This window comes from Mobula birostris, chromosome 5 (assembly GCF_030028105.1).
Source record: "Mobula birostris isolate sMobBir1 chromosome 5, sMobBir1.hap1, whole genome shotgun sequence".
Taxonomy (NCBI): domain Eukaryota; kingdom Metazoa; phylum Chordata; class Chondrichthyes; order Myliobatiformes; family Myliobatidae; genus Mobula; species Mobula birostris.
This window is the reverse complement of record NC_092374.1, coordinates 156,849,258-156,867,092: the sequence shown is the minus strand read 5'-3', so window position 1 is coordinate 156,867,092 and position 17,835 is coordinate 156,849,258. Positions and strand designations below refer to the sequence as shown.

General features: G+C 38.4%; 1 protein-coding gene across 14 annotated transcripts in view; it reads right to left on the bottom strand.

Annotated features, from left to right (window-relative positions):
- Positions 1-17,835, bottom strand: part of mycbp2 (MYC binding protein 2) — a 225,403-nt gene that overhangs the window by 139,890 nt on the left and 67,678 nt on the right. For 8 of the 14 annotated variants that reach the window (XM_072258758.1, XM_072258761.1, XM_072258763.1 and 5 more), the window contains exons 10-15: positions 15,026-15,190; positions 14,763-14,921; positions 7,945-8,152; positions 4,626-4,771; positions 3,715-3,819; positions 87-194 (exon numbers count right to left, since the gene is read on the bottom strand). In XM_072258758.1, the coding sequence (XP_072114859.1) occupies positions 87-194; positions 3,715-3,819; positions 4,626-4,771; positions 7,945-8,152; positions 14,763-14,921; positions 15,026-15,190 (891 nt within the window). The remainder of the gene's footprint in view (positions 1-86; positions 195-3,714; positions 3,820-4,625; positions 4,772-7,944; positions 8,153-14,762; positions 14,922-15,025; positions 15,191-17,835) is intronic. The other 6 variants (XM_072258771.1, XM_072258759.1, XM_072258760.1 and 3 more) reach the window with 5 other exon arrangements.

Below are 17,835 nucleotides of genomic sequence, written 5' to 3'. Positions count from 1 at the left end.
ATTAGACAAAGATTCAGCTGACAGTAGAATATGACTGGCAAGATTGATGGTAGTCCTCCAGCCAGTAAGGAAGGGTAACCAAGTACCTTTATGCTTGTCCCGTTTATGCTTTAGCTTTGCTGGAAGGGGTCTTAGTCTGGCTATGGCCTGTTCACGATGATTCAAATAAATGGGACCAGGAAATACAATGGGGCCTGAGGAGAAATAACTTGCACATGCATAGGAAATTTCACATAAAATAAGTTCAAATTAAAAACAAAAATATATCTTTTGTCTATAATATAAAAGGGAAATGGAAACCACAGTATGCAAAACATGAATAAAAAGATATTAATATGAAATAGAAAATTCAAATGCCAATGTACAGTAATTCAATAAGAGGATAAATTATTAACATGAATTTCAAACAAATTTTGCTGTGTCGTTTAAAATGACAACATAACCAAATCTCAATTAATTCATAATTATTAAATTTGTGCATCGTTCAGATTGATAAAATAGCCACTTGGAATTTGTCACATTAAAAAAGCTTAAGATATCGGTGTAGTAAGATATTGTACTGAGAATTTAATTTAATTATTGAGTAAAACAAGCTTCCATATTTTGTTACAAATAAATTTTACAATAATCGGGGCACAACTTCACAAAATATTGATTGATTTCTATGTAAAAAATATGCATACCAAAGTTGATAATTTGAACTTTCAAACGGGAGAAGGCAAGAGAATGGGGTTGAGAGGGAAAATAAATCAGCCATAACCAAATGGTGGAGCAGACTCGATAGGATGAATAGCCTAATAGTGCTCCTATTTCTTGTGGTCGAAAATGCAATAATAGAATTGAAAATGTAATATTCCTCTACATTAAAGATCAACTCTCTTAATCCCACAATTTTAACTGCAAGTAAAGTCATTGGCTTAAAAAAGGGAGAAAAAAATGGATAAAGAACTCTACTTCAAAAAGTGCATGGACTATGGAAAACAATGAGTAAAGAAACACAATTCAGTTACAACATTAGCAGTTTTACTCAACATGGGATTTGGGCCTCTGACTTAGCAACGTTATTCTTTAAATACAAGATAAAAATCAAGCGCCTTCTGTCTATTACAGTAATTCAGACATGCTTCAAAGATCCCTTACCACTACTTTAACAGGAACAGGAAACCACGTCCTATAAAATATTCATTTGTGCATCATGATCAAAAACAAATTAATTGGTCACCCAACTCAATGCTCTTTAGTGAGGCTTAAGATCTTTCAACAGCTGCTGATTTGCCTGAATAAAAATAACTACTTATTTAGCAATACAGCACAGAGCAAGCCCTTCTGTCCTCGTGAGCCACACACTGCCCCAGAAATCCCACAACCCCAATTAGCCCTAACCGAATCACGGGACAATTTACAATAACCTACCTGGTACATTTTGGGCTGTGGGGTGAAACTGGAGCACCCTGGGAAACCCACACATTCCAAGGGTAGGACGTACAGAGACGCCTTACAGAACAACACCAGAACCGAGCGGTAATAGCATTGTGTTAGCCGTTAAGCTACCAAGATGACCATGAAGTACTGAGATTGAAAGATCTGATAAGAAATTATATACATGCAGGCCTTTCTTAACAATCGTAGCTGATTTAAGTTTAAATGAATTCTTAGCTCATTTTAAATGTGGAACATTGAAGTACATTAAGGTGTTACCTGCTCTGACAATGTTGAGACAATTGATGCCATACCTCAATCAATAATATACCATCCTTTTCCAGATAGCATTGGGCAGGAGGTACACAAGCTTTATGTCTCTCACAACCAGGTTCAAGGCCAGCTACTTTCCTTCAACAATCCGGTTCTTAAACTGGCTGTCAAAACTAATCACTATCTCAGTTTAGCATCACTATGATCATTTTGATAACTTTACACTAAGATGGCCTTTTTTGTTCAAATTGTGTTCTTTCATATAAAAATTGTATAATTTATATTTTTCTTACGAATGTTGCTTATATGATACTCTGTGCCTGTGGCGCTGTCATAACTAAGTTTTACAATGCACCTGTGCATATGACAACAATAACAGACAATGTGGGCAAAACAACTAGGTTGCATATCAACTTATTTAGACAAATAAGAACATGCATCCCAAATGGAAGAAATTCTTCTGGCAAAAATTTGCAAGTTTGTCAAGAGTTTGTAGAAGTTCAATTGTTCAAGTGAAAGTTTTTTTTGAGAAGGTTGAAAGCCCTTTCTCTAATTCTCTCCCTATATCTAAAATCCTAGAGAGTTGCAATTACTCAAGATATTTAACATACTTGCTGTACTGTCTTTATGGACCAATGACAATGAAACTTACAGTGTTTGCCACCATTGCACTGCAGCAATGTGACCTGGGATTTCCTCAAACACTGTTTACAACAATATACCAAATTCACCAGTGTTTCAACTCCTCTCCTGTGTTTCTTTGCCAGGAATTGGTCCAAATGAAAGTCAAGTAATCACTAAAACTCCCATGAAATGGTCTCACTAAAAAATAGCCTGAAAATATTACTTTGATGCACGCAGTTTGAGTTCTTAAAATACATTAAATCATAACCACAGACTGACAAATGTTCATCCAAAACAAGAATTTGGTGTACATGCTGCAGTTTACACATATATTCCAAAATAAGAATTTTTAATTAAGATTTGTTTTAGTTTCTGTTCACACCAATGTGCATATTCCAATCTATTCTTAACTTTTATATACTTCAAAATTCTAATTAAAAGCTGTGCTATCTTTGTCTCTGATTTGTCATGTGAAAATTCCTTTCAGCGATTAGCTGAACAATTGACTTTTGTTATTAATTTAAGGGACGTCTCTTTTGCTGGCTCTCTTAACTTATGCCTTTTAATTGCAGATTTCTAATAGCTCTTGGGAAGGGGTGTCAAGTCAATGCCTTTAAGTGCAGCACACCTTTTTGTGGAGATGTCCCACAACATTATTGTATAGGGACTTTAATCCAGCAACAATAAAGGAAGGATGATATTCTTGTATGTCAGAATAATAGAGGAATTTGAAAGGAACTTGTGATATCATTGCCATTCCATTCTTGTCTGTCAGGCTGGGGAAGGTTAGGAGATTGGGAAACATTGTTGAAGAAACCGTGCTGATACCACATTTGTTGAGCACCAGAGATCTTTGAGCTGATGTCCATAGCAACAGAAAAAGAAGTTTTCTTCTCAGAATCTCCCAAATCTTTCTATGAAGTTCTCTTCACATTTGGTTGTCAGTGTGCATTGTTTTCTCACTGACCACTGTTTCTGGGATACTCCCCCATAACACGGTATTGAGTTTTACTTTAAAATCAGTTAGAAAAGAATAGTGTACTGGAAGTGTTTCCTGAAATCAATTTGGCTTTAGTTATGATTCAGCTATCTTTAAGTCAGCTTTAAGGCTACCAAAACACCCTATATTTTGAATAATACAACATTTGTTGGTAGATTATATAGGTGGAACACGGGATAATTAAATAAGCAGTATAATTAAGAATAATTAAGTTGAGGATACAATCATTAGTTTAAAATCCATTTAAATTTAGCTTTTAACACTGTGCATAATTAAGGGCAATTAACATGTTCAACCTCCAGACTAATTACAATGTGCAAACATTATCTTTACTCATGTCTGAAAACACCTCTTTAGAAAGATGCCAACTACTGTGCAAGCCTTTGTAGAAAACATACCTCTCACTTCTTCCAGCCTGTGCCTTCTATTCAACCGCTGTCTCTTTTCTTCTTGTCGCAGTTGAATATGTTCTTCTATGTTTACTCCAGGCGGGACAGGTCCTGCTGAAGAAATCAAAATAAAAAAAACGAAACAATGCAGGCACAGAATGCTCTACCTAAATATCCTTCCAATACTGAGTTTCGTTTAAGCTTTCAGTAACAGCATTTTAAAATAAAAATCACAAAACCCTTGGGAGAATATTTCAACAACTAAAATGAAAGTTGGACTAATAGGATCATTAAGTTTACATAAAACACTAAGGAAAATCCTTACTGCTGCATCTTTAGAACCCAAATGCAGAATTTAAAGCTCATTTTGTTTTATTGGCAAGAGCAGTAATAGCTAAATACTATATTAATCATGTGATATTTTACAAAAGTATTTTCCCTTAAATGCCCAGAACTGACTTTTTCCTGCAATAATCATTCAGCAGTTGCTCAAATGATTATTACTAATGACTAATTTCTTGAAATGCAGAGGATGTCTTCCCACTAAATGCTCCAACCACTAACTCTTACATTAATCAATGCAACAGATTCTCAAAATGAATGACAAAAGAACACAAGAGAGTAGATTCAGTTCTTGTTAGAGTTCTAGCAATCACTAAACATCCAGTATTCCATAGAATATTAAATGCATCTTGCTATATCACTTAACACTATATCTTCCATAACACACTGCGAAAACCTGTATCAAATGGGAAATACTTCAGATGTACTAAAAAGATGCCATTAGTTGAGTATACTTCCATTTAAAAATTACTTTCCACTGTTGAAATTTGAATCACAGGCCCAGAAATCACTACCTTAACTTTATTAGAGCTTGGGATGATAGCATGATAAACAGAATCTCAGTTAAAAATACTCACCTAAAAGAAGATCTAAAGGAATCATCTCTTTAACAGCATCAAGAATTCCCCGCTGCCTTGCCTCTTGACCATCCAGTTCTCGGGCACAGGCCTTACAACAACCACACAGAGCGCAGCCAGACTCACCAGACCCACACCCACAAAGCCTGGAAAACACAATAAAACCATGCAAATTTTAAAAAATCCCTTTACATGTACCAAATATTTATTCTAATGCACTAAAGTAGTTAACATTTATCACATGGTGCTTCTAATCTTACAATTTAACACTACAGGTATAACATTGACTTTTACAAATTGTAAAATACATTCCTAATGAACTGACAATGAATCAGCAGAAAGATAATGCAGTAGTCAGAAGCCTGGGAAGTACCACACAGCAGTGAAATCAAAGTCAGCTGCTAATATACAACTAAATGCTGTAACAGTTAATAGAATTGATTGAACTTTGTACAATTAGACTCTGATGGCATTAACAAACATATTTAAAAACTGCAGAAGTGCACATAATAAATGAGCAACTGCACACACATTGAGGATGTCTGCATGAGTCAGTTTTATATAAGAATGCCAACTGAAATTCGAGTCTTCAACTATTGAATGAAGTTCACCTCTACTTAGGGCAGCTTAGAAGGAAATGTATGTTTAGGAATGCTGCCAGTTTTATCAGGTGATTGTCCCAAATGTCTCATGCCTTGCATCTTCCCCTGTTCTGAAGCCCTTGCTAGTTTGAATATAAGAAAAAAATAAAACAGTTCGGGTAAAGAAATCAGAAACTATAATAAAATAGCATGATTTAGATTAATAGTCTCATAACCTATAATTGCTTGCCTATTAGTTACTAAGTTCAGAAGTTCTATACTTAAGAAATTCTATTTGGAGAAACATCTTTGATCACAATTTAACCAAAAATCAAACTGTTTGAGTTTCTCTACTGTGAAGATTATTTTATTTTAAATAATTATAAACTTCCAACAATAAATAAGATTTGAAGGATTAAGACTCCATGGCACTAAAAGTTAATTATGAAGGCGAGGAAGGTTGCTTTTTTCAAACTATTAAGACATATCACATTTTTAAAAATTAATCTAAGCTTAAAAGGATGTGGCCTGACTTGTATTGACATAATCTATAATTAAGAATACAGTGGATTTCTGCTCAGTCCTAATCTGCTGAGGCTTTTGGAGAAATAGTCAGATAGCAGTACCTGATTTGCGAACATTGCAAATTAATATCCATTTCATTCCTTAAGTAATAGTACATGCCGCCAATTGCTGCACCGTTAATCTTAGACACAAAATTTTCTTAGATCTGATTTTACACCCTCTAGAAGCAGTTGTCATGGCACATTGAACTTGAGCATAATGTTGACCAGAAAGAAAAAAAACTTTGGTTCACTGATAATCTGCAAATGATCACAACTAATCCCGTAATGAGGTTAAAAAGTAGAAACTGGCTAGGCATTAGAGAAAAAAAGTGCATAATTTACTGAAGTCTGACATCTCAATGAACGAATATTTCACACCAACCTTTTGAGATAAACGTCATTAAAGACTATTTCCTGAGAAGTTATTTAGAAATGTATTTGCTGCCAGAGTCCCTTGCACTTTCACTATAATAACCCAACCTGGAAAATGACCCCAAAACCTTCAGATATTGTCAGTGACATACCTTGTGAGGTAGTAGTAAAAAGAGTACAATGTGATGGTCAGAAAAATAACAAGAAAAAGCTTCCTGCTATGTCTTCAAAATAAAGGAATATCAATAACCTGAAAAATTGGTGCACTACTATAAGTGCTACACAGCTGTTAGTCTTTGTTTAAAATGGGACTGAAGCCTAACTTCTTTCATATTAAACTTCCTGTGTCTCAGGACAGATGTTTGCAAACCAATGTGCAGCTAGCTACCCGTATTGGATTCTAAATTAATGTTACAGTGAAAGGAGAGAGGAAATACTGATCAGTTGTGACATAATTATAACACTTTTGTTCAAGCCAGGGCAAATTTAGGCATGACCTTTGCTTGAATACAGACCCCCAAACTCCACTATTCTAATTATCTATGTACTCTAACTATATCAGGCAACCTAAAGTACTGAACAATTAATTCTTAATTGCATAAACAGTGAACTATTATGCACATTGATGTCTGACACTGCTTAATCAATCAAAATGCCATACTCTATAAAACACAATCAAATACGAACCTGCACTTCAAAATCAATAAGCTCAATTAACTGTTAGCTCATGAAGGAACTGATGTCTAGGGTACTTGAATGTTGATAGTTACCCATCAGGGAAGCCTCCAATTGTTATCATTTAAGAAAGGCTATTTAAGTGCCCATCTAAACTGAAATTCCTAATAACATAAGGAAGATCCAGTGGATGCTTTTGCCTTCAGGTTAAGACACCTTTCTAATGGAGTGCCACCAAAGTATGCTTTGCATTCATTTAAGGGAACAAACACCATTGATCTAATATATCATCCCACTCTCCAAACACGTATACACACAGACACAAACACATAAAAGTTCAAGAATATTCTCATGCAGAAAATGCCTTGAAATAAAACTTGTGACCTCAGGAAACTAGTGCATTGATCCAAACTGAGAATCCTTTTTGATACATGCACAGGCTAGACAAATATATGGCTATAAAAGTTGATAACTAGAGGCTTGAAGGCTATGTTATTAATTGTAACATAAAACATTTTCAAAAGTTGTGAATACAAGTAAATGGGGATTCACAGTGAACGAATCAAATACATTTTTAAAGAAACAAAAAAATTCTAATTTACTTTTATTCTTACTTTACTGTTGCCTGGAAAATACAAGGCCACAAAGTGACATGACATTTGATAAAGTAAAATTTACAATTACCTGTCAAGTGCAGAGATAAAAGGATCCCAGAAGCCTCTAATACTGATGACAACAACAAAGCTCCGCAGGGATTACTCCATTTTTTAAATTTTATGAAAAACACCAAGACTAATCCAGAAAGAGAAAAAAAAATCTCCACAGGATAAACAAAGATGCCTTCTTTAAAGGCAGTTGAATAAACATGATTTGATATATTTTCTTAAAAAGTAGATTGTGACAGAAAACATTTCATCTCAAGCAAAGTATTAATATACTGAACTACAGGTAGAGTTTTGATGGAAAAAAAATCAATATGTAACACTAGATGGTTTCCCTTTCCATAGATGCTTCCTGAGTTTTAAATTCTGTATTTGTTTTTTTTAAATCTTGCTTGGTTAACTTATCCTTTGCCACTTAAGATATACGTGCTCAATATTGAACAAAAGCAGAATGCAAACCCACCCTCCAGGAACTCTGTCTGGCCGTCCACTGCTGACACAACTTGCTCCATAACCTGTACAGTCTCCACACACAGTGCAGACCATGCATTGGTCTAACTTCCATTTGTGCATTCCAGGAGAGCACATTATGGATTTTTCATCCTTTTCATCCAGCTCTTCTTCCAAATCCTCATCCATCGCTGTTGCCATATTTTCTACATTAAAACCTGCTTGAAAGCAAACACAAGAGTCATTATGGTCAAAATATTTCTCATTACATTAATCTTATTCATTACCATCTACATATACTAATTAAAACTAGCCAAGTCAATAATATCACAGCAATTTCACCATATATCCCAACAGTTATTAACAAACTTCAATTTATGTCATGTGGAAAATTAACAACTGATCTAGCATTGTTGTGGCATGAAGACAGTTCCAAACTCCTATCACTCTGAGGCTAAAGGCTTTTTTAAAAAATACACTCCTAAAAAAAAAGCTTTCATATTTAAAACTTTGCACCTTAATCCTAGAAACTCTGACACGCAAAAATAATTTCTAATGGCTGTTTAATATTTTGAAAGCTTCAAGCAAACTACTGCATAACCTTATATCAATTCTCTTATTGACTTCATTTTACACAATACAGACCACAGATCCGATGTGTGTGAGAATAACAAATTGGAATTAAAATGTTTACAGTGAAAAATTACCTGGTTTGTCATAAAAGTCATTCTGCAGAGCTTTTATAGATAAATGAAATCTGACTCAGAATGGAGAGACATTTTACTACCATTTATCCTATATGCTACCTCAAGTTACACCTGACGTTGGTGTTAACTGTATAGATTCCTCCCATCTCCAGCAATAACTTATTTGAATTAGTATCTTGGTGTGCCACTTTAAATTTTAAGAACATTAAATATACCATGAAAAAGATGGAAATAACTTGTGTTTGAATGAACTTTCTCGTAAAATTGACTACTTCCTCTTACACACAAATTTACTCTTTCAAAATATATGAGTATTTTATTTACTTCAGACAAGCTTCAAGTTGTTGGCAACAATATTGCAAAAACAAATTGTTCAAGAATCATACTTGTACTGGTTTTTAGCTGGCTGTTCCATAGAGAGAATATAATTGCAATGTATGGACCAGCTTGTTTCCATCTCAACAAAGATGTTAGCAATGTCTCAGGGTTGCCCACAAATATTATGAACTGATGGGCTTAATGGACTTTGCATTTGGCCCCTTTTCATCAGTTAGCAGTAGTAGCATCACTCAATTCATTTGAATCACATACTTTAATCTACTGATAAACTTATATTATGCATTTAATTTCTACTGATTCAAAACATTCAACCAAATTTAAGTATTTTTAAATATAAATCTCCCTGAACTATTTTGAAATACTTCCAACAACCAGAGACATTTGAAAGCACTTTAAAGACCCCTGACAGCAGCAAACTGTCACAAAGCCAAAGTTGTCAAGAGAACCACTGTACAAGGCCTAGTAACTACTAAGTGAGGTAGTGTTCATGGGTTCAATGTCCATTTAGGAATCAGATGGCAGAGGGGAAGAAGCTGTTCCTGCATCACTGAGTGTGTGCCTTCAGGGTTCTGTACCTCCAACCTGATAGTAACAATGAGAAAAGGGCATGCCCTGGGTGCAGGGGGTCCTTAATAATGGACGCTGCCTTTCTGCCTTTCCATTTCTTGAAGATGTCCTAGGTACTTTGCAGGCTAAATTTGCAATCCTCTGCAGCTTCTTTCTGTCCTGTGCAGTAGTACCCCCCCCCGCCCCATACCAGATAGTGAGGCAGCCTGTCATAATGCTCTCCACGGTACATCTATAGAGGTTTTTGAGTGTTTTTGTTGACATTCCAAATCTCTTCAAACTCATCATGAAGTATAGTCACTGTCTTGCTTTCTTTATAACTGCATCGATATGTTGGGACCAGGTTAGGTCCTGGGGGATCTTGACACCGAGGAATTTCAAACTGATCACTCTCTCCACTTCTAATCCCCCGATGAGGACTGGTATGTCTTCCTTTGTCTTAACCTTCCTGTAGTTCACAATAAGCTCCTTCATCTGACTGATGTTGAGTGCAAGGTTGGTGCTGCAACACCACTCCACTACTTGGCATATATCATTCCTGTACGCCTTCTTATCTCCATTAGAGATTCTACCAACAATCATCAGCAAATCTATAGATGGTATTAGAGCTATGCCTAGCCACAAAATCATGGGTATAGAGAGAACAGAGCAGTGGACGAAGCACACACCCCTGAGGTGCACCAGTGTAGATCATCAGCGAGGAGATATTATCACCAATTCGCAGAGGTTGTGGTCTTCTGGTTAGAGAGTCGAAAATCCAATGCACAGGGAGGTACAGAGGCCAAGGCCCAGGATTGTGGGAATGATGGTGTTAAATGCTGAGCTATAGTTGATAAACAGCATCCTAACGTAGGCATTTGTATTATCCAGGTGGTCTAAGGCTGTGTGAAGAGCCATGGAGAGTCATTGACCTACCGTGGCAATGGGCAAATTGCAGTGGGTCCCAGGTCCTTGCTGAGGCAAAAGTTCAGTCTTGTCATGACCAACCTCTCAAAGCATTTCATCACTGTAGACGCGAGTGCTACTGGGGGATAGCAGCATTGATAACATTCAAAATTTCCTCCTATGTCAGCCAACAGAAGACTTTTACCAAACCAAACATCCAAAGCATGAACATTCTCTCTTTTCAGATTTTTGTATTTCTACTACTTTCTGCCGAATCAACTAATATCAAGTTGCAAGTGACTTTATACTAGTGTCCAATGAAACAAGATAATATGAAGATTTGTAGAGGGGAAAGGTAGTGTTGAACTTAGAATAGTACAGCACAATACAGGTCCTTTGGCCCACAATGTTGTATCGACCCCTAAACCCTGCCTCCCATATAACCCCGCTCCCACCTTAAATTCCTCCATATACCTGTCTAGTAGTCTCTTAAATTTCACTAGTGTATCTGCCTCCACCACTGACTCAGGCAGTGCATTCCACGCACCAACCACTCTCCGAGTAAAAAACCTTCCTCTAATATCCCCCTTGAACTTCCCACACCATACCTTAAAGCCATGTCCTCTTGTGTTGAGCAGTGGTGCCCTGGGGAAGAGATGCTGGCTGCCCACTCTATCTATTCCTCTTAATATTTTGTATACCACTATCATGTCTCCTCTCATCCTCCTTCTCTCCAAAGAGTAAAACCCTAGCTCCCTTAATCTCTAATCATAATGCATACTCTCTAAACCAGGCAGCATCCTGGTAAATCTCCTCTGTACCCTTTCCAATGCTTCCACATCCTTGCGATAGTGAGGCGACCAGAACTGGACTCCGTACTCCAAGTGTGGCCTAACCAGAGTTTTATAGAACTGCATCATTACCTCGCGACTCTTAAACTCTTATCCCTCGAATGAAAGCTAACACCCCATAAGTTTTCTTAACTATCCTATCTACCTGTGAGGCAACTTTCAGGGATCTGTGGACATGTACCCCCAGATTCCTCTGCTCCTCCACACTACCAAGTATCCTGCCATTTACTTTGTACTCTGCCTTGGAGTTTGCCCTTCCAAAGTGTACCACCTCACATTTCTCCGGGTTGAACTCCATCTGCCACTTCTCAGCCCACTTCTGCATCCTATCAATGTCTCTCTGCAATCTTCAACAATCCTCTACACTATTCACAACACCACCAACCTTTGTGTCATCTGCAAACTTGCCAACCCACCCTTCTACCCCCACATTCAGGTCATTAATAAAAATCACGAAAAGTAGAGGTCCCAGAACTGATCCTTGTGGGACACCACTAGCCACAATCCTCCAATCTGAATGTACTCCCTCCACTACAATCCTCTGCTTTCTGCAGGCAAGCCAATTCTGAATACACTTCGCCAAACTTCCCAGGATCTCATGCCTTCTAACTTTCTGAATAAGCCTACCGTGTGGAACCTTGTCAAATGCCTTACTAAAATCCATATAGATCACATCCACAGCACTACCTTCATCTATATGCCTGGTCACCTCTTCAAAGAACTCTATCAGGCTTGTTAGACACGATCTGCCCTTCACAAAGCCATGCTGACTGTCCCTGATCAAACCATGATTCTCTAAATGCCCATAGATCCTATCTCTAAGAATCTTTTCCAACAGCTTTCCCACCACAGACTTAAGGCTCACTGACCTATAATTACCCGGACTATCCCTACTACCTTTTTTGAACAAGGGGACAACATTTGCCTCCCTCCAATCCTCTTGGTACCATTCCTGTGGACAACGAGGACATAAAGCTCCTAGCCAGAGGCTCAGCAATCTCTTTCCTCGCCTTGTCGAGCAGCCTGGGGAATATTCCTTTAGGCCCCGGGGACTTATCCGTCCTAATGTATTTTAACAACTCCAACACCTCCTCTCCCTTAATATCAACATGCTCCAGAACATCAACCTCAATCATATTGTCCTCACCATCATCAAGTTCCCTCTCATTGGTGAATATCAAAGAGAAATATTCATTAAGGACCTCGCTCACTTCCACAGCCTCCAGGCACAATTTTCCCACCTTTATCTCTAATCGGTCCTACCCTCACTCCTGTCATCCTTTTGTTCTTCACATAATTGAAGAATGCCTTGGGGTTTTCCTTTACCTTACTCGCCAAGGCCTTCTCATGCCTCCTCCTTGCTCTTCTCAGCCCCTTAAGCTCCTTTCTTGTTACCCTATATTCCTCAATAGCCCCATCTGATCCCTGCTTCCTAAACCTCATGTATGCTGCCTTCTTCCACCTGACTAGATTTTCCACCTCACTTGTCACCCATGGTTCCTTCACCCTACCATTCTTTATCTTCCTCACCGGGACAAATTTATCCCCAACATCCTGCAAGAGATCCCTAAACATCGACCACATGTCCATAGTACATTTCCCTGCAAATACATCATCCCAATTTGCCAAAACATCATCCTAACCTGGAAACAGGTAGGATGCAGAAGGATTTACAGAGATTAGGAGAATGGGCAAGCAAGTGGCAAATGACATACAATGTTGGAAAATGCACGGTTGTGCACTTTGATAGTAGAAATAAATGTGCGGACTATTTTCTAAATGGGGAGAAAATCCAGAAATCTGAGATGCAGAGGGACTTGGGAGTCCTTGAGCAGAACACACTGAAAGTTAACTTTCAGGTTGAGTTGGTGGTGAGGAAGACAAATACCATGTTAGCCTTCATTTCAAGAGGTCTAAAACACAAGAGCAAGGATGTGATGCTGAGGCTTCCTCAGGCACCTTGACTACTGTGATCAGTTTTGGGCCCCTCATCTTAGAAAAGATGTGCTGGCATTGGAGAGGGTCTGCAGGAGGTTCACAAGGATGATTCCAGGAACGAAAGGGTTATCATATGTCATGTGTGACACCCAGCAGAGGTACTGGACTGATGATGCTAATGAGAGAGATAAGAAAGACAATGGAGAAACATTCAAAATGCTAATAAGAGAGAAGAGAGGAATTAATGGAAAAGAAACACAATTCAGTTATTGACAGACCGGTTGCTTTGAACCTGAACTGTTTGAAGTTTGATGGACAGGTGATACCCCAGCAGGGGTATAAAAGGAGCAGGTTTGCTAAGGCACGGGACACCACGAGACCCTGGGAAGAGCAGTGTGCCCCCACAAGTTGGTGAGAGTTTGGAGGTCCAGTTTGCGGGAACCAACCAGAGGCTCACAGGGTGTAAAGGTACAATCGGTGGGAACCTGGGGTGTGTGTCCGCCCTTGCCTGGGTGCCAGGTTCACCGCGGAAGAACAATCGTATCCGGAACGGAGAGGTCACAGTCGGTGACCACAGCGGGATAGAAGACATCAAAAGGTCTGCCCGAAACCAACTGTGAAGACATCCAAAAGGTCTGCCTGAAACCAAATTGCATCTCTCTCTCTCTCCCCCCCACCCAATGGTACGATAAAAGCGATTACTGCGAACTGCACTAAACTGAACTGAACTCTGCTTCACTTAAGACTGATCATTATACCCCTAGACTGCGATACAGCTTGGTTGATTCCTATTACCCTAGTTCTGTGTATATGTGTGCATTATCATTGCTAACCTGTTACATTTATATCCTTACGATTAGAGTACTGTATTACTTATTTCTTTAATAAAACTTTTAGTTCCTAGTAATCCAGACTCTAACGAGTGTTCCATTTCTGCTGGTTTGGCAACGCAGTTACGGGTTACGTAACACATACGAGGAATGTTTGATGGTTCTGGGTTTGTACTCGCTGGAATTTAGAAGGATTGGGGTGGGGAGGATATCATTGAAACCTTTCAAATGTTGAAAGGCTGAGACAGAGTAGATGTGGAAAAGATGTTTCCCGCGGTGGGAGAGTCTAGGACAAGAGGGGACAGCCTCAGAATAGAGGGGCACCCTTTCAAAACAGATGCGGAGAAATTTCTTTAGCCAAAGGGTGGTGAATTTGTGGAATTTGTTGCAACATGTAGCTGTGGAGGCCAGGTAGTTGGGTGTCTTTAAGGCAGAGATTCATACGTTCTTGATTGGACATGGCATCAAAGGTTACGGGGAGAAGGCTGGGAACTGGGGTTGAGGAGGAGAAAAAAAAAGGATTAGCCATAATTGAATGGCGGAGCAGACTCAGTTGGCCAGATAGCCTAATTCTACTGCTATGTCTTATGGTCTTATAGTCTAATGTCCAAGTATGTAAAAAGAGGGACCAATTACATTTTAATTATCAATCTATTGAGCAACATTACTGACAGCAAATCTAACAGTGTGGTACTCTTGAATGATGTTCCTTACCTTTCCCTCCCTGACAGAGTACACCAGTTTCCCTGCCACATTGTCCCTTGTTGTTCACTCCAAATGTCCATACTTCTCCATTCTTCGTCAATACACAGGCATGCGCTTTACCCAAAGCTACTTGGCTCACAAAATGCCCCTTTAACTCAGTCACAAGACCTATTTATAGATTTGCATTAAGAAGAACACATAATTAACCCAGTGATTATCAAACAAAAATTAAAGGACAAAATATAAATCTTTATGGCATTTAAATTACAAACCCGAGTTGTCACAATAAACAGCATCTTTGCCAAACATGTACAGTTCTCCCTCTTTTGTTGTGATTGCACTACTTCCATTGTTGCATGCTGTATAGACTGCTGTTTTGCTTTCCATTTTAATCATTTTCTTTGGCTTGTAAGGTTTTGGCTGGCGTCTGCTTTTAGCTGCAACAGAGAAAATAAAAATCTAAATGAATAGCTGTTAGTGGCTATTGAAGGTGGTGGCAATTCCAGAGAAAAGCAGATCTAGAATTTGGATGACATCATTCATTCAGGTTTTTAAATCTAAAATCTTCCACTGTGTTATCCTGTGTTGATCTAAGTGAACCGAATAGTTGCACCACCTGCTATGCAACTGTGGTTAGATGTTTAGCAACATCATGTGCAGCATCTTGCCAAAAGACCCTCTGAAAATCCAAATAAACATCCATTCACTATCCATCCTGTCTGCTATTTCCTCACAGGCTTCCAACAGATTTGTCAAGCAAGATTTCCCCTAAAGGAAATACCCCATCATGGCTACTGCTCAAAGGCCTGTATACACTGCCATCAGGGTCTTATTACCCTTGCAGTTTTCCAATTCTATACATGGGGAATCTACATCTTCCAATACTATGTCATATCTCACTAAGGATTTGATTTTCTTTTTAAAAAAAAAACACAACAGAGCCATTCCAACCCCCTGCCTTCCTGCCTGTCATTTTGAGACAATGTACAGACATTAAGTTCCCAACTATGATCTTCTTCCAGACACAACCCAGTGATGCCTACAACATCAAACCTGTCAATTTCTAAATGCATTATATCATCTACCTTATTCCATATACTGTGTGCATTCATATTTAACACTTTCAGTGCTGTATTTATCATCCTATGCTGGCACTGAAGAGGGTCTAGAGGTGACTCATGAGAATTACCCTGGGAATGAGAATTACCCTGGGAATAAAATAAATACAAGCAGCATTTGATAGGTCTGAGCTGTACTCACTGAAGTTTAGAAGAATTGGGATGGGTGGGGGGAATCTCACTGAAATCTATTGAGTATTAAAAGATCGTTCTAAAAAGAACATCCTGGAAGGAGGAATTACTTAATTATTTAGTCAGAGATTAAGTTCTGATTAGTAAGGGGGAAGGCAGAGAATAGGGTTGAAACAGATAATAAATCAGTCATGATAGAATGCTGCAGTCAACTTGATGGGCTAAGTGGCCTTATTCTACTACTTGGTCCTTATGTCTTGTGGTTGTCCATCAGCTTGTAAGCTTGCCCTTAAGCAACACTGAAAGAGTGGGCTTTTTCATGACACACTTTGCTCCATCCTGTCAATGATACCAATGGAAGGAAATTTAAAATGATTTGAAGTGATAACTATAATTTTCCCCCATTTTTTCAAACAGTAGAAACCCTAGAAAGTAAAATCGAGGACAGGAAACAGCAAAGTAGCTAATAGAACTGCTGCCTCTCAGCCCTGGTGATTCAAGTTCAGTCCTAACATTTGATACTCTGTGTGGACACTGCACACTTTCCCTGTGGCATATGGGTTTCTTCTGAGTACTTCTGTTTTGTCCCATTACTCAATGATGTGAAGATCAGTGGGTTAATTAATCACTGTTAAAGTGTCCCTTGTGTGCTAATGTGTGGTAGAACCTGGGGAGACTTGGTGAGAATGTCAGAGAAATTAAACACAAAATTTGGGTAAATTATTGTTTTATTTATAGGCATCCTTTAGTCTCATGAGACCATGGATTTGTGCCTTGGAAGGTTTCCAGGGCGTAGGCCTGGGCAAGGTTGTAAGGAAGACCAGCAGTTGCCCGTGCTGCAAGTCTCCCCTCTCCACGCCACCAATGTTGTCCAAGGGAAGGGCACTAGGACCCATGCAGCTTGGCACCGGTGTCATTGCAGAGCAATGTGAGGTTAAGTCCCTTGGCTCAAGGACACACACGCTGCCTCAGCCAAGGCTCGAACTAGCGACCTTCAAATCACTAGACAAACGCCTTAACCACTTGGCCACACGCCAACACAAATTATTGTTTAGTGATTGGTATTAACCATTGGGCCAAAAAGCCTATTCGCTTGTTGTGTGACTACAACTCCAGGATACAGGAAGCCATTCAGCCCATCCATTCTACACAGGTGCAATCCAAATGGATAATACTCTCCCATATCCCTATATTTATTAAGCACTAATTCTCTTTAAAGGTGACCTTTGGATTTGTAGCACCATTGCATCATGTGATGCTTTATTAATATTAAAACAATTAAAAAGTGTATTTCCTTACATTCCTCTAGGTTTTTTTGTCCAGAATACGAAACACATTTTGTGTCTCAAGGATGGTAATACAGCTTAAAACCTAAATTATGGATGTAAAAGCTGGACCACTAACTTCATCAGAAACAGGTTTAATATTACTGAGATATGTTGTGAAACTTGTTGCTTTGTGGCAGCAAAACATTGCTATACATAATAATGAAAACCATAAATTATAGTAAGTATATATAATAAAAAATAAACACATAGAGCAAAAAAAGGGGGGAAATACTGAGGTGGTGTTCATGGGTTCATTCTTCATTTAGAAAGCTGAAATGTTTCCCTTAACTGATGCAAGATCATTAAGATTGTTAGACCTGTCTGCACTTGAAACTGCATGTACTGAGAATATTGTGCATATTTTTCTTCACTAATGCCAATTCTGAAATGATACATTAGACTCCCAACAAGTTCATTCCCAAAGAGTTATTGTCCATTTTTTTTCCATGCTGTTACAAGAACAAATGAGCTGAAATAATTCTTTGGCTTTATAAATACATGGCT